General features: G+C 48.3%; 1 protein-coding gene across 2 annotated transcripts; it reads right to left on the bottom strand.

The window, feature by feature from the left end:
* Positions 1-5071: 5071 nt before the first annotated feature.
* On the bottom strand, positions 5072-14803 carry LOC149371791 (beta-1,4-N-acetylgalactosaminyltransferase bre-4-like). Of its 2 annotated transcripts, XM_089566083.1 has the most exons (5): positions 14442-14803; positions 12030-12262; positions 9823-9945; positions 8552-8647; positions 5168-5219 (listed from the first exon to the last, which is right to left on the bottom strand). In XM_089566083.1, the coding sequence occupies exons 1-4, from the start codon at positions 14737-14739 to the stop codon at positions 8570-8572; spliced, it is 732 nt and encodes a 243-aa protein (XP_089422209.1). In that variant the 5' UTR covers positions 14740-14803; the 3' UTR covers positions 5168-5219; positions 8552-8569. The 2 variants fall into 2 exon arrangements, with proteins under 2 accessions (XP_089422210.1, XP_089422209.1); XM_089566084.1 differs by lacking the exons at positions 12030-12262; positions 14442-14803 and adding an exon at positions 11162-11328 and having other exon boundaries at positions 5072-5219.
* Between the last annotated feature and the right edge of the window lie 1954 nt (positions 14804-16757).

Genomic DNA, 16757 nt, shown 5'->3' with positions numbered 1-16757 from the left:
GTGCACTGACATCGCACAGTACATGGGCCCCTAGAATTTCGCCTCCATCAAAATTCGACCGCCGCGGCCGGGATCGAACCCGCGTCTTTCGGTTCAGCAGCCGAGCACCATAGACACCGGTCGAGGCCACTTAACTAGACCACAGGTCGCCAACGAGGAGAACCGCATATTCGACGCCCCACGGGAAGGCTGGTCAACTGGCGAGCCATGATACTGATCCGGCGACGGTACGAAGCCGCGAAACGCCACGGGTCGCAGTAAGACCGGGTTGCAATGAAACAGGACAAGAAACCACGCCCCAAGGACGACTGACCATTAGGCGGGCCATAAATAAATTTGTTTTTGAGGAAAGGCGCAATAACTGTCTCACTTAACGGTGGACGCCAAGCGTACCTGAGGGAAGAAAGGGAGGGGAGTTAAAGAAGGGAGAGAGTAAGAAGACCTGCTGTAGAGGGCTCCGGGTTCGAACCCAGCCGCGGCGGCCGCGTTTTGATGGAAGCGAAACGCAAAAGGCGCCCCTGTGGTGTGCGATGTCGGTGCTCGTTACAGATCCCCATGTTGACGAAATGATTCCATAGCCCTCCACTACGGCATCTATTTCTCTCTTCGCTAATGGAATCCTGGACTGAGGATCCAACCTGCCTTCCCTTGATCTCCCTTCCCCTTTTCGTGGTAATAAATGTTTTCACTTTCCTCATCTCTTTCTTTTTTTTCGCTCTCACCTTTCTCCTTTCCCTTAAGGTGCGGTTGAAGTATCCATCGTGAAGTCGGGAAGTTTACTACGCCATTCCTTTCCTCAAAATCCACTATTAATGGATGAACCAAGTGGGGACCTTTAAACATCGCACAGCACACGGGCGTCCTGGGTTTCGCCTTCACTGAAACGCGGCTGCCGCGGCCGGGGTTAGACCCGCGTCACCAGGCTCAGCAGTCGAGTGCCGTAACCACTGAGCCAGCGCGGCGTGCAGAGTAAGTTCTTACACAAGCTGTTATTTCTGTGCACTTTGATCTCAGAACCGCAGTTCGTGTACTCCTGGCGTCACTTGTTCGTCTGCTGTTCGCGCAGGAGGACGTCTGCCTCAAATGCACAGGATAAAAAAGGCACTGCGTGTGACATACATACCAAGACAGCAGCATTGTCCCAAACTCCTCGACGCTTCTTCCTTGCGCAAATATGGCAGCGTTGGATCGCTTGTGGAGCACGCTTCTTCGTCAAGAATTATGGTGCGCGAGTGAACGCGCAACAGAATAGCGGAAAGTGATGATGATCGTGGAGCCCACAGCAGCAGAAAAAACTTAACTTGGTAGGCATGCCTTATAGATAGATGTCTTGGTAGATGCCCCATAGGCATCTTAGTCGCTAGGAAAACAATGACAACTCTATATATATCTTTGCCCAAGCATGTTTGTAAATATATAAGAAAAGGACTGATGATTACTACGGTCGGTAATGCGACATTTGAGCGCAACTCTTCACACGCCACATGCCACCGCTCGTAGGTGGCGTGTTACGCTGCTAGCCACCTCAGGAATCTTCCCGTGGCATCCACCTTCCGGTTGTCCATTCCCCCTTCTCGCCGTGGCAGCTGGTGTTTCGCTCTGCTCGCCACGGTTGTCAGGTGGCGTGTTACGCCGACAACGCCGACGACTACGACGCAGGGGCCGGATGGAGATCGTGCGACACACGAACTCACTCGTGTCAATCGGCGGCGCTCGTGTCACGTGCTCTTTAATCAAGGGGCTTTAGCGCACCCTCCGGTGGGAGAGTGAATCCAAAGATAACTCAAGAGGAAAGCTGTTAAAGCGCTTTTCCCCAAGATCAAGGGTCTCTGGGATTGCCGCCGCGGTGGCTCAGTGGTTATGGTGCTCGGCCGCTGACCCGAAAGACGCGGGTGGTGGTGGTGGTGAAAACTTTAATAAACAAAAAGAGAGTTTGCAGACCAAAAATGGCCCTTTACATAGGTGGAGTCCTTAGTCCGGGACCCCGCTGGTCAAGGCCGCTACTCGCGCCCGTTGGACTAGAGCCCTTTGAGACTCCAGCCCCGAGCAGTTGAGCAGGGCTGCCTCCCATGCCTCTCGGGAAGGGGAAGGATTGGGGGAAGGGAAGGATTCTTTTGACAGGCCCAAACCATGTGGAAGGTATCGGATACTTCCCCACAGTGAGGGCAGCGCCCATCAATTTTGGGGTCGAAATGTTTCACTATTGCAGGACACAACAGAGTGTTGGTCTGCAAGCGCCCGATCCCGGCCGCGGCGGTCGAATTTTGATGGAGGCGAAATTCTAGAGGCCCGTGTGCTGTGCGATGTCAGTGCACGTTAAAGAACACCAGGTGGTCGAAATTTCCGGAGCCCTTCACTACGGCGTCTCTCAGAGCCTAAGTCGCTTTGGGACGTTAAACCCCACAAATCAAACCAAACCAAGGGTCTTTGGCGCCCTTGAGCAGCTAGCTGAGGACGGGCGACTTTGCCACCCGACCGCGGACCACAAATGCGCATACTGCTAGCGCTGGCCGTTGGGCATTTCTCGCTAGCTTCAGGTGGGACAGAAAAGGGGCATGAGACACATGCACCGCCAAGTGGCTTGTGCTTCCGGATGTATGCATGCATTTTTTGGCCGCTCTGTTTCGGTTCAACGCAGAATTCCTCACCCATTGCGCTCCTGTTGCCTAAAGTCCAACTCCTGTTGTATTGTTACCAGTGGGTATTGTCATGGACTGAAGTTTACGGCAGGGTGTCGAATCAAAATTTTTCGAGTTCCGTCTGGGTTCATGCCTTTCGGGTTCAGTTCCGGGTTCGGCTCCCGAGCTATATTCCGTTGCAATTCGGATCGTTTGGAACAGGTACAAACATGTTCAGGGCAGAAAGAAAGATTCTGAGACTAGATGGGTCTTTAATCTACTTTGTTATGCTGCGTACTTTTTTGTGTGACAGTTATATTCAAAACAAATTGGAGGGAACACTTGAGCTCCGTCTTAAGGGTATGACGCGATAACGTAATGGGTTAATTCCCATATATGCAGAAGGTCATTCTTTACTTTAGATTCACAGATCCCTGGGTGTCCCCGTACCCCTCCCGGCGCAATGGTGCAGCGGTTAAGCGATGCGCCACTGTCCTGCGATGGCAGTTGCTCGCAGCGGTGGGCCTTGTGCGACCCAGGTTGCCTTCCCCGAGAGACCAGTCATCAGTTTTACTGCCACCTGCCACGGTGGGCAGTTTGCTCACTATCCAGTGGGCAGTTTGCTCACTATCCAGTGGGCAGTTTGCTCACTATCCAGTGGGCAGTTTGCTCACTATCCAGTGGGCAGTTTGGCGCCGCAAGGTCACATGACCTAGGTGGTCCACCTGCCTCCTAGGTTGCTCTCTGGGAACCAGCTGCCAGAGCCATGCCCGTGATTTTGAAGCGAAAACTTCACTACGGTACCCCGGGCTTCAATCGCGAACCGTGTAAATTTGACCTTCAGCTGAGTTAGAGGTCAAACCATGAAAAAGTCGCTGGGTAAAGTCGCTGGAAAGCTGCAAGTTGATCCCGCGGCTTCGCGAACAGATCTCCTTTAAGGGCCGCTCAGCGAGACCACAAGGTATTCGCCGCAGCCAACGCGCCTCGTGATGATGATGTCCTCAGGCTTAATGGCACATACCCACGGCGGGGGATTGGCCAGGGTACATAGCGGATACAAACTCACTCATGTACAAGGAATGGAGTATTTTGATAATTTTGGGACGTATAGCTAGAATTTGTACAAAACAAAAAAAAATACGGAAAAGGAGAAGTAATGAATTCACATTCTAGCAAAGGAATCTACCAGATGAAATTATATAATCGTGAATATAATCGCACACTGGTTTCAGGGCATATCCCTTGGCGCTTGCCCCGCAGGATAGGAGAATCGGAATAGATAGAGGAAGCCCAAGTCGAGCGAGGGGGTGGTGGTGGTGATTTCTTTTATTACTCCCAAAACAGGGGACCAGTCTAAGGACCGGTTGCGCTGGCTTAGAGGAGGTCGGCGGGGATCCCTTGGGATGTCGCGGCCTCCACCGCGCGCTGGATAAGCCGGCGTTGGTCTGCCGGCTCGGAAGTACGCAGGAGAGACTCCCACGTCTCTGGGGTGTTTGGGTTGTTTGTGTTGTAATGTGTACAAGTCCACACCATGTGTATGAGAGTGGCTGGAGTTGAGCAGTGTTTGCACATGGGGTCTATCTGTTGCGGAAAGATCTTGCTGTATAAGAGGGGGTATGGAAAACTGCCAGTTTGTAGTTTGCGCCATTGGACGGCCTCGCGTCTTGTTAGATCACGGTGTGCGGAAGGATAGAGACATCTTTCGAGCCGGTAGTGCTGTAGTATGTCCGTGTAAGTGGTGAGTAGAGAAGCGAGGGGGATCTCCAAGTAAATTCTACGGAGAGCAGCGAACCGCCGGCAGGAGAGGAAAAAGTGTTCTATAGACTATATTTCGCCACAAGACTCACAAAGGTTGGCTATAGAAAACTGCACCACTCTCTCGCGCTGTGCACTGGAGAGTGTCGTCTTCATCAACTTCCATCTGCTCCGTCCCGCGGCACTGCCTGCTCACCGTCGTCTTCTACGCAGCACGAATCCGTGCTTTCGCTCCGTTTGGTTTCTTCAAAAACCCGTTTCCTTTCCTCAAAAACCAATTTACCAATTTTTACCCTCCGAAAAAAAAAAAAAAGTTAAGTCTACGTGTCTGCTCAGTCACGGCCGGTCTCGACGCCTGCGCTCTCTCGCTCTAGAGAGACCGAGCGAGCGCGTCGAGACCGGCCGTGGCTCAGTGTACCAGTATGCATGCGAGAGAAAACCTGAACTTTCTGAATCACGTGCGGCACCTGTTGAGCACAAAACAAGGACAGAACGGACACATCTAGAGAGTTTCGCATTATTGGTACAAATTCGTATTATGGCATTAAAAGCAATCATATCCAACACTTTGATACACACACTTCAATCCAAACAAGGCGGAAAAGCCACCGCGTGTAAAACCGTTGTGTCAACAAAACCCGCTGAAGTTGATCCAGTCTGCTCGCGTCATCTGCGGCGGCTCGGTCTCGTCGCTTGTGCGCCGTTCACTCGGGCACCGTGTGCTGGAAGAGATCCACGATGACATGAGTGAAGAGCTTCCTGAAGACAATGTCTAGCACCCGGTACTTGAGGCTGTTGAGGCCGTCCTTGTAGATGCGAAAGAAGCTCCGTCTGATGAGCCGGTACCTGAGCAGATGCAGCAACATGATATTGTTCCTCACTGTAAGGATTCGGAGCTACTTTCAATTCGTATTTGGAGCGTAGAAGTATTTCGCTCCCAGCGATCATCTTTTTTATGCGAAGCATACTACTTTAGCTACCACTTCAGCCCTTCACCGTGGTTATGCGCCTCCAAATCACGTGATACATGACGTCACACCACGTGACACGATGACGTCACGACAGTAGAGAAACGGGGACCCACCTGGCGCCGTCGCTGTGGTTGTGCGCCTCCAAATCACGTGATACATGACGTCACACCACGTGACACGATGACGTCACGACAGTGGAGAAACGGGGGCCCACCTCGCGCCGTCGCTGTGGTTGTGCGCCGCCAAATCACGTGATACATGACGTCACACCACGTGACACGATGACGTCACGACAGTGGAGAAACGGGGGCCCACCTCGCGCCGTCGCTGTGGTTGTGCGCCTCCAAATTACGCGACACGATGATGCTTCGCATTCTCCAGGCTTAACCAAGTTAAGCCTCAGCCATTTTTTTCTTATTTATATAACCGAGGTGTTTGTTCAGAGTGACTAAGTGTGCGTCGCGTCATTTGCTGTGGTACTGGCGCCTCCTCGCCGTTCAGGACATTCATTTCCTTGGGCTTTGTTTGACCGCAGGGAGTTCATGTTTTGGGGTAAGGTGGCGTCAGCAAGGCTGAGAAATTTAGCTCGTGAGGGTTTACAGGGTGGAGAGAGAGTGAAAGGGTGGTAGATATGGAGGGCGACGTTGGAGGTAGTGTATAAACTCTAGGCCGCGTAAACGACTGCGCCGCAGGTAGTAACCAAGTTGCCGTAATATGCGCGACCATTATCAGATTCTATATGTATAGTTGATTGAAGGTTTGAAACCTCGTTCTTGACATTACTGCTTGTCGCAAACACCTCTGCTTTGTTTTCAGTTTTGCCTGAAATATACCGCATGCACTCGACTAAGGGCCGCGCGCGTGCGCCGCTTCCCCCCAACTTGGGAGCCGATAATTTAAAAAAAAAAAAAAGTCCCCAGAGAGCAGCAACAGCGTTTCACGAGTGTATAAATTTCCTTGTGCCTCTCCTGATGACTGCATGTTGCTATCATTATTATCATCTTTCAGCATGCACCGCCGAGCAGCCGTGTACCATTAACATGGCCCTGAGGCTATAATTAATACATAAATAAATAAATAAATAAATAAATAAATAAATAAATAAATAAATAAATAAATAAATAAATAAATAAATAAATAAATAAATAAATAAATAAATAAATAAACAAATAAATAAATAAACGGCCAAAATCAGACGCCTGCACTCGGAGTGAACGGCAACGGCCGGCCACGAAGTCACGGCGACGAGACAGCTAAAAAGATCATTACTGCGACTCGTCTTCTCTAGGATTTTTAATTCGTGTCGTGTGGTGTGCCCGGACCATGTTAAATGTTTTAAAGTTGCAGGAATTTAGAACGCAGACCGCGAATCATTATTCCATTCATACTATCTAAATTAAACTCCGGTTCTTTTCTACGGTACTCTCCTTGCCAAGCTGAAATTAACCCAAAGCGCTTCTAAAATAGAATTAAATCTGATGTTATTTCTCTCGGTGACAACTTCGGCTCACCAGTAACCGTATCTAATGTGCCCTATCTCTTGAGTACCTCATTTTGTTTAGTTTTTACTAACGAACATACCCATGGCCTTCCTGATTTCCAGCCTTTATCGCATCTACCGAATGAAGGCATTACTTTTAATCTACGCGGCATTGTTAAAATAATCGACTCGCTAAATTATTCATCCTCTTCCGATATTGACGGAATCAACGTACTCCAAAGTCTGAAAAACACTAAACATATCTGCAGCCTTATTCTATTTTTCATTTTTTTAGCAGTTATTTAATACTGGCTCTATTCCTCTTGACTGACGTATTGCCAGGGTCATCCCAGTAGTCAAGAAAGGAGACCGATCATATCCAGCTAATTACCGGCCAATTTCATTAACTAGTGTGTGCTCCAAGGCCATGGGATGCGTCATTTACCGCCGTGTCGCTTCCTTTCTGTCGTCTGTCAACTTCTTTCAACCAAACCAGCGCTGCTTCCGTGAAGAACATTCATGTGAAACCCAACTATGTTCGTTCGTGACATTCATTCCAATCTTGATCGCAACATCCCTTCTGATGCCATATTTTTAGACTTCGAGAAAGCATTCGACAAAGCTCCTCATTCCCGCTTTCTACTAAGTTGTCTAGATTAAACCGTCATCCACTAGTTCTTAATTGAATCCAAGGCTTGCTAATCAACCGCATGCAATTCGTTTCCGCTAATAATCATTCCTCCTCTTTTGAACGTGTTCTTTCACGTGTGCCCCAAGGCACTGCCCATGGCCCCTTCCTCCTTCTGGTTTACGTTAAAGGTCTGCTTTCATCAATCGCTTCTACTATCGGTATTTTCGAGGCTGACTGTGTTCTTACTTCTCTGCATAACTGATTCATCCGATGCTTCTGCTCTCCAAAATAACCTAATGCGCATGCAACAATAGTGCGCTACATGACTTATGTCCCTGAATACCACTAAGATAGGACTATACTTATTTCTTTCCACCACCGCCGAAACTACACACCTCCTGCTAACAAAATTAACGATAGTGCTATTGTTCCAACCAACTCGTTTAAGTACCTTGGTGCTCACCTCACTATTGATCTAACATAGTAGTAAACCACATAATTAATTTAATTTCAATTCACTGGCCACCACTATGCACAGAAGCATACTTTAGTGATATTTTTTCCTTCCTGATTCTTTATTAGGGACATATTTCGCTTTAAGGACAGTATTCCTTGGAAACTAAAGTGTGTATATTAATGAGGCACGACTGGAGTTGGAAAACTGAACTGACAAACGCCGCTTCCGTGTAGGTACCGTACCCCGCCATAATTGTGACAAAAAAAAAAGTGCGGCGCTTAGTCGAGTGCATACGGTATTCATCTTCGAGGCCATGTAACAGGGAGCCGATACGCCGCAAAAGCGAATGGACCGAGAGCTATTTCTGTCGCAGATATGACCACATTCTTAAAGGGAGTCGAAGCAACAATGGGCATGATGCTATCAGGGGGATAGCAGGTGCAAAGCTGTTTCGACTACGATTTACATTTTTTCTTTCATCGATGAAGTAATCCAGTTCAGAAGCACTTCATCAGGCGCTATACGTGCGACATCTCAAAAACAGTCGCTTCTAAATCTAGTGTCTTTGCTGCGCTTCTTGGAGCGCCGGACACAGTTGGTATAAGCTGTGTATAGTGCAGCATAAAACGATGACGTCACCTTGCTTCGCTTGGCTTTTCAGTTGCGTGCTTCAGTGCAATGTAGCGACCAAAGCTGCAGTTGGCGTGGACGAGGTTGTAGCCACTGTAGCGCACCCTGAAATCATTTGCAAGAGTTCTCAGCACTCGGCTGGCACCGCGTATGCTCAGTCTCTTAACTCTCGTCCACAGAATCTATAGGAACGAGCCAAAGCATTTACGATTGCAAGCAGTGCCATCTTAAACAGCGAGTCTGTGATTGCCGAAGCTGTTGTCTACACCTTGACCACTTATGAAGTATTTCTACTTTTCCAAAAAAAGTTGCAAGATGCAGGTAATTCTTCTGTACATTGTAACATAAATATTAATATTCTTTTTACTTCTAACGAATTGAAAAGTTATACGACGAAATAATATATCAGTTAAGTTCGTCGCGACGTGCAAGAATTGACTATTTGTCGGTTTTCATATCCAGAGATAAATGGCAACACCTCGAAGGACCCTTGAAGAGGTCTCGACGTTTCAAAACAAGCCCAGCGCAATTATGATTGTTTCTGTAAAATTTTTTGAAGCCCTGCGTGCCCAACAGGCAGTAAGAATTCAAACCAAATCCCGGCCGTTAGAGCTCTCTCCCAACACAGCCAATCTCGTCCGCTCGGCTGGCATCCATGGCTCGACTGTCCCTGAACATTTCATTGGTCCACATCGGTCTGATTTACAGGCGAACGGCAAACGGTGCGTTCTCGTCTGCTGGCTGCACCGGCACTTCGTTGCCCAACCCGAGCCGCTTCCCCTCTTCTTCATTCCTCTTACCAAGCGCAGACCACTTGCGGTGACTCCTACGAAAGGAGGCAGTGCTGCGCTTACCTAAATAAATTCAACCACCCAATCCCCCCTGCACGTTCTTCTAAATAAGGATCACTCCCCTCTCTCTTCGTTGCGTCTAAAAGCGGAGGAGAGAGGAAAATTCCTCTTGTGAGTGTTAGTCGCGAGGTGGGCGAGAGAATTAAAGAACCTCAGGGAGGAGAGGACACGACAGAGATAAGAGTGGCGAAATAGCGACGGATGGTGGTCAGGGGCTCTGTGGCATCGCATACAGTTCTAATAACTCCATCAATGAAGCAACAAATGGCACTCGGTACTAGAGCATCAGATGAACTTGAGGCCAAGGGAACCACATTGCACGCAACGAACAAATGAACCACTCACAGTCTGTAAGCATAATTTCGCCTCCTATAAAGGCGTGACAGTCTCGTGCGCGAGGTGGTTTTTTTTCAACGTATAGCAGCTCACCTCACCGACATGTCGTCGTCTTCTCCTCCCCAGCCCCAGAAAACGTTTGAGAAGCCGTTGACCTTCTGCATATGGTCTTCGCGCAGTGCACATACACCGCCGAAGATGGTTGGGTAGGACGGCCTGTCATTAGAAAGAAGGGAGGAGGAGAAAGATCTAAAATGCAAAGTAGAAGGGAGTGACAGTTCTCGCGTATACGTCATGAAACGATTCACCATCACTGCTGTCGGCAGCAGTGGAAGACTGTGCATAACCCTCGTCATCGCTGTATCACGTCCGCTGCTGGTTGAAGACATATCTTTTACTCGCCTCAGTCCCACTGCTTCTTTGTGCATGGGTAGATCGTCCTTCTTTTTTTTCTTTTTGTCTTACCTCAGCACACACGCCGCTCGTACTTTTGTTCTCCGTTCTCGCACCATCTGTCCTTCCTGAATCGACTTCTTGATTTGAGCAAGATTTTGATCTCTTGATGCATGAAGCTCTTTCCTGCATGACGCCCATCACATTTCCTGCCGTGCCTCTAGGTCTAGTGTCAATACGCTGTGTAAAACCGCAAGAAACAAAGTATTGTTCAACAGTCTAGCAAGGGAAGAGCAGTTCACAATTGGTAGCGAGGTGCTGGAAGTATTAAGAAAATGTGTCTACTTAGGGCAGGTAGTGACCGCTGATCCGGATCATGAGGGGGAAATAATTAGAAGAATAAGAATGGGTTGGAGCGCATAAGGCAATGTCCTCTCGGATCATGAATGGCAGTTTGCCAATATCCCTTAAGAGAAAAGTATACAACAGCTGTATCTTACCGGTGCTCACCAATGGGGCAGAAATGTGGAGGCTAACGAAAGGGGTTCATATTAAGTTAAGGACAACGCAGCGAGCTATCGAAAGAAAAATGACAGGTATAACGTTAAGAGATCGGAAGCGGTCGGAGTGGGTGAGGGAACAAACGCGGATTAATGACATCCTAGTCGAAATCAAGAGGAAGAAATGGGCTTGGGCAGGGCATGTAACGCGAAGGCAAGCGTAGCAGGGGGCGGCAGAAAGTTAGGTGAGTAGATGAGATCAAAAAGTTTGAGTGGATACGGTGGCCGCAACTGGCAAATGACAGGGTTAATTGGAGAGACAAGGGGGAGAGGCCTTTGAGCGTAGTCAGGCTGATGATGATGATGATGATGGTTTCTCTCAGCATGCCATTGTTGTTCATTATTATCATTGACATCATGCTAGAGTGCTTCGAATGGAGCAACCACGCGTGTATGCGAGAAAGGGAGGGAGACGTTCGGGGCCTCCGCGCTGTGCGTTCTAAGCTGTCGGCCCTGCGAAGGAAGATGTGAGAGCGTACACGTATCCGTAGACGTCGAGACAGCGCGAGAGGTGGTAGGGGTGCTCCTGGCACGCGTAGATGCTCCGGTCGTTTTCCGGTATCAGGTCTACGTCGTGGAACACGAAGCAGTTGTAGTCGTGCAGTCTCTTGGACACCTCGTAGCCGACGTTCAGCAGCTTGGCGCGGTTGAAGTCGTCGCCGGCACTCTGGGCGGCAAGCGAAAACGATTGCTTCCACCCCACTCTTTAATAGCAGAAAAAGTAGAGCGACTGCTCTAGCATGACCGGGGTTTTAGCCAGTGCCCTGCTACGCAGCCCTGCAGCCCTGCCACGCGATTCAAGTGTCTGCAGAGCAAATGGATGTTGACCGAACTCTTAGCGCCTCCAAGCACCGCGGAGGGTCGCCGATATAACTCCTGGGCAAGCTGGCGGCGACGACTCATCCTGTCATGCTCAAAGTGGCCGGCTATACTTTTGGCCCCATGCAGTGCAAAAGCTATAACTACGGACAAACAACCCGTTGTTGCACTTTGCCGAATACCTTGCAATCAACTTTAGGGAAGCTCAAGATGCACTGGAAGCAAGCACCCTCTTACGTGCGACAAATCGGTAGGCTGTTCGGTTTACGAGGACCATGCTAACTGCGCTAATGTCAAGACACGGGCAAGATAGCAAAAACACAATGATGCATCCTTGTTTTTCGCTGTTTAGAGCACCTACTCGCCCAAACCTACACAATTCCAGGTAAACGAAGGGGTTAATAATAACTATCATGAACACTTCTGCTACCAGCCGTTTCTGCAACTAGCTCGAGAGCCAAGTGAGGGCCAACGGCAGACTGACACACTGAGCCACTGCATGCTGCGGATCCCGCAAGGAACGTCTACCTGTTCGATGATGTAGATACCGTAGTCGAGCTCCTGCTTGCGAAGGAACTGGTGCATGTGGTGCAGGAAGACGCGCAGGTTGTGGGGCCTGTCCCGGTAGGGCACTATGACGGCCACGCGGTGGCGCGCCACGCAGTGGCTCGGCGTCCAGCGGCCGCCGGGTTTGACGTGTACAAACACGCGCTCCAGAGCCGCCAGCTCGGGCACATCCCTGATGACGGGAACCAGGCCTCCTGAAAATGGCGGCACGTGCCCAGCAGGCGGGACACTTCAGAGAGCCGATAATTTACAATAAATATTTAATAACTCCCGCTTCCGCGCCTCGCGGCGACCAGGGGTGCCGAGCTTTCGCTCGAATCCACGCGCATAGCGTCATGTAACGCTCCATACGTCAGCAGCTGAATGCCATCATTGGTTCGCCAGCGCCGTCGACGCCAAACCAGTTTAGGAGGCGTTGGCTCCGCCCCCTGGGGAATTCCACGCGCGTCGGTGGTAGGTGGAGGGGCCGAGTGCGTGCAGCCGGCGGACAGACATTTCAGCGTGCAAAAAGTGGCGAGCGAAAGTAGAGGGAAAGGCGCGAAGAGACGAAAATTCAAATTTGGCTATAAATAACTCAGCTTCCACAAAACGCATAAAAAAAATTGTTGGAAGACATTTGTGACGCTGCGTCCCTTAGCATCCTAAGCATAACGCATCTTTGTGAGACCCCCCTTTCACAGCCCCTTTAAACCATTGCGTTAAATCGTCTCGGTTGCGTGAACAAAGCTTTCTATCCTTTTATGCTCCTGTGATATATATATATATATATATATATATATATATATATATATATATATATATATATATATATATATATATATATATATACACCGGGTGTCCCAGCTAAATGTAACCAGGTTTTTAAAAAACGCGGGGTGTCCTAGCGCTGTGTGTGTGCGTGTCTTCTTCGTCCCGTGTAAGCGCGCTGTTTTACGGTGTGAGCGTGTCCTAGCCGTCTGAAACCAAATGAGGGTTGTTTAGAGTCGCGTGGCCTAGTCTGCAGTATTTTTTTCGTTCTTCAAGGTTGACTAATTAGTCCAGCTTAATTAACTAACTTTTTAATTATTGACTTGAGGAACCAAGTGTCAATGGAAAAGTTGAAGATCGCTTTGAGAAACAGCTTACTAGACATTTGCAGCAAAGTAATATTTACGTAGTTTTTTTACCGACCTTTAACCATAACCCGCACAATAAGAAAAGGCTTCCACATGACAACTGTGCCACTTCAACGTCCCAAGACGCGCCTTAAAGAATAAAATCCATTTTTTCTGAAGTCCTCTCCTCGATGAGACTTTGGGTGCACATTGGGGCAGAGAAGTGAGCGAGCAGCTGTTCACGTGACAACTTTATTTTAAGGCCAATAAATGAAGCTACGTAAATCGTAACTTGACGGAGACAGCACTACTAGCGGTTTTTCGAGGTGATCTAAAACTTTAGAATTGACAATTTCTTCCTGAAGTTAATAATTAATAACTTAGATAATTAAAGTTAACTAATTAATTAACTTTGAAGAGCGAAAAAAATACTCAAGACTAGGCCACGCGACTATGAACAACCCTGAGTTGGTTTCACTGGACTAAGACACTTCGTCTTTTTTATAAGCTTGGTTTCATTTAGCTGGGACACCCGGTATATATATATATATATATATATATATATATATATATATATATATATATATATATATATATATATATATATATATATATATATATATATATATATTAGAAATTCGACCGGCCGCGGTGGTCGAATTTCTATGAAGGCGAAATTCTAGAGGCCCGTGTACTGTGCGATGTCAGTGCACGTTAAAGAACTCCTGGTGGTCGAAATTTCCGGAGCCCTTCACTACGGCGTCCGTCATAGCCTCAGTCAGTCGCTTTGGGACGTTAAACCCCCACCATGAACCTATATATATATATATATATATATATGCGAAGGCAAGATAATCGAGGGTGCCTTAGTGCAAACGGAATGTATTCCCAGAGAAAGCGTAGCATGCAGGGGACAGCAGGAAGTCAGGCGGGCGGGGATGAGATTACGGAGTTGGCGACGAGAATGTGGTCGCAGCTGGTACAGGGCAGGCTTAATAGGAGGTTAGTGGGAGAGGTCTTCATCCTGCTGTGGACGTAGGCTGATAATAGCAATGATGGCAGAAACATAATAAAGGCTGGTCATGCCATAAACACTCCGAGAGTTCTCGTCTTCATCTGGCGCGAAGAAGCGATCCGGTGGGTCCAACCCATGCAGAACGCATGGGAGCGCCCCCTGCACCACAACTGTCACTAAGCGTGCTTGTTGCGGTTCCTAGGATGCATTTCTTCCTCTTTAAAAGGAGAACAGTCAGGAGAGGCACCGAGTTACACTGCTTACGGAGGTGTCGTGGTTCCGGCGCGCACAGCTCCCTTGCAGCTGCTGAGCTCGTACTGTCGGACTCCGTGTAGTTGGACCCGAGGACGTTGCGGCCGATTTCGGAGGCTCTGCCCTCCGCGGCAGCCGAGGTCGCCGTGGCCTTCGCATCTGCGGTCGCGTCGCTGTTGGCTTTCACGGGGGAGGGCTGCCGGACAGAGCCAACACCCGGAAGCAGCGCCTCCAGTAAAAACAAGGCCGCCCCGAAGCACAGGAGGACCAGGTAGGTCGCTTTTTTCTGCCCCAGCTCAATGGCCCACATCTCGATCGCCGGAGAGGAGTGTATATAGTCTGAAAAGAAAGTCGTAATCGTGCGATTCAGGAATTTCTCTCGTTCGTTCGTTCGTTTATGGAGTTTAACGTCCCAAAGCGGCTAAGGCTATGAGAGACGCCGTAGTGGAGGGCTCCGGAAATTTCGACCACCTGGGGTTCTTTAACGTGCACTGACATCGCACAGCACACGGGCCTCTAGAATTTCTCCTCCAAAGAAATTCAACCGCCGCAGCCGGGATCGAACCCGCGTCTTTCGGGTCAGCAGCCGAGCACCGTAACCACTGAGCCACCGCGGCGGTGCAGGAATTTCTCTGAATATCATAGCGCGGGGGCTGCTTCCCGCTTTTCACGCACTCTTCTACCACTACTGAACACTCCCGTTCCACCACCAACATAGCGAACGAGCCAATCATGTTGAAAGAAATACTATTTATTTATTTATTTATTTATTTATTTATTTATTTATTTATTTATTTATTATCGATCGATCGCCTTCTATATGATGTCACCCCCTTTCGCGTTTAATAGCCATTGATTTTTCCCTTTTCGTCTTGGCTAACCACTCCGCCATGCCAGCTCGATCGCGGGTTCGATCCTGGCCGCGGCGGCTGAATTTCGATGGGGGCGAAATTCTAGAGGCCCGTGCACTGTGCTATGTCAGTGCATGTTAAAGAACCCCAGGTGGTCGAAATTTCCGGAGCCCTTCACTGCGGCGTCCCTCATAACCTGAGTAGCTTTGGGACGTTTAACCCCAATAACCAAACCTTTTCGTCTATGCCCACGGTCAGGTAAGAGAGGTTTTGCATGTTCGTGACAAAAAAAATTAAATTTAAAAATTGGCTTTGAGGAAAGGAAATGACGCAGTAACTGTCTTACATATCTCGGCGTACACCTGAACCGCTCCGTAAGGGATGGGATAAAGGAGGCAGTAAAAGAAGAACGAAAGAAAGGGGTGCCGTAGCGGAGGTCTCCAGTATAATTTCGACCACCTGGGGATCTTTAACGTGCACTGACATCGCACAGCACATGGTAAATTGGTTTTTGAGGAAAGGAAATGGCGCAGTATCTGTCGCACATATCTTGGCGGATACCTGAACCGCGCCGTAAGGGAAGGGAAGAAGGTAGGAGTGAAAGAAGAAAGAGAGAAAGAGGTGCTGTAGTCGAGGTCTCCGGTATAATTTCTACCATCTGGGTCTTTAACGTGCACTGCTGTTTTCTGCGCAGCCAAATAAGACAAGATGATGATGACGAAGCAGAGTGGATTTAAAAGAAAAAGCAGATAATTTTATTTTTTCGTCGAAAAACCCACTTTACGCCCATTTATTCCGACAAGAAAAGAAAAAGTACGAGCATGCAGTGAGCAAATAATCCCCAGGAGAGAGTCCCCTTTGTAACTATAGCTGAGAAAAAAAAATTCAGGGGGCACTTTGGCTCTCTAAAGTGCTGCAAGGCGAAAGCGTTTCCTGGCGCAATGTTTGTTTTTATTTTTCATATTTTAATTTTTTTATTTTATTTCTTATTTTTATTTTTTCTTTCCTTATCTTTATTTTTTATTCTTTTATTGTATTTATGAAACCCATTCATTCACTACATGCGCCTTTATCCATGCTCAAAGCCTAAGCTTTATATATATCCTTTCTGCACAAAACCATGTAAATAAATACCATGAAAGAAAGAAAAAAAAGCTTTCGTGTTTGAGTGGTAGCGTCTCCACTTTAAATTCCAAAGGTTCTGGTTCGATTCCCAGCCTCAACGCAGTTGTCTTTTTAAGTAGTGCCGTCGAAACGCGGGCACACTTGCTAACATTCCTTGGTCACGACAGTGTGAGGCATTAAAGGCTTTCGCCTTAAAAAAATAGATGAAGGAGAGAGGAATAATGATGGGCTGAACGAAGCAGGCAGAGCAGAAGTTGTTAGCCTTTCACAAGATACACATACCTACACTGGGAGATCGGCCAAGAATCGGGTGAACATAAACCAGACACGTGACCAATGTAACGCTTCTTAT

This window comes from Amblyomma mixtum, chromosome 1 (genome assembly GCF_055824585.1).
Source record: "Amblyomma mixtum isolate Tamu chromosome 1, ASM5582458v1, whole genome shotgun sequence".
In the NCBI taxonomy this organism is placed as follows: domain Eukaryota; kingdom Metazoa; phylum Arthropoda; class Arachnida; order Ixodida; family Ixodidae; genus Amblyomma; species Amblyomma mixtum.
Note: the sequence above shows the minus strand (reverse complement) of the source record. Positions and strands in the feature narration are given on the sequence as shown.

Coding starts and splice junctions, on each gene's coding strand:
- LOC149371791 (XM_089566083.1), bottom strand. CDS start 14,739: ATGTGGGCCATTGAGCTGGGGCAGAAAAAAGCGACCTACCTGGTCCTC. Junction 9,946..12,029: donor GTATCTACATCATCGAACAG/GTAGACGTTCCT, acceptor TTCTAATGACAG/GCCGTCCTACCCAACCATCT. Junction 8,648..9,822: donor GACGACGACATGTCGGTGAG/GTGAGCTGCTAT, acceptor AAATGATTTCAG/GGTGCGCTACAGTGGCTACA.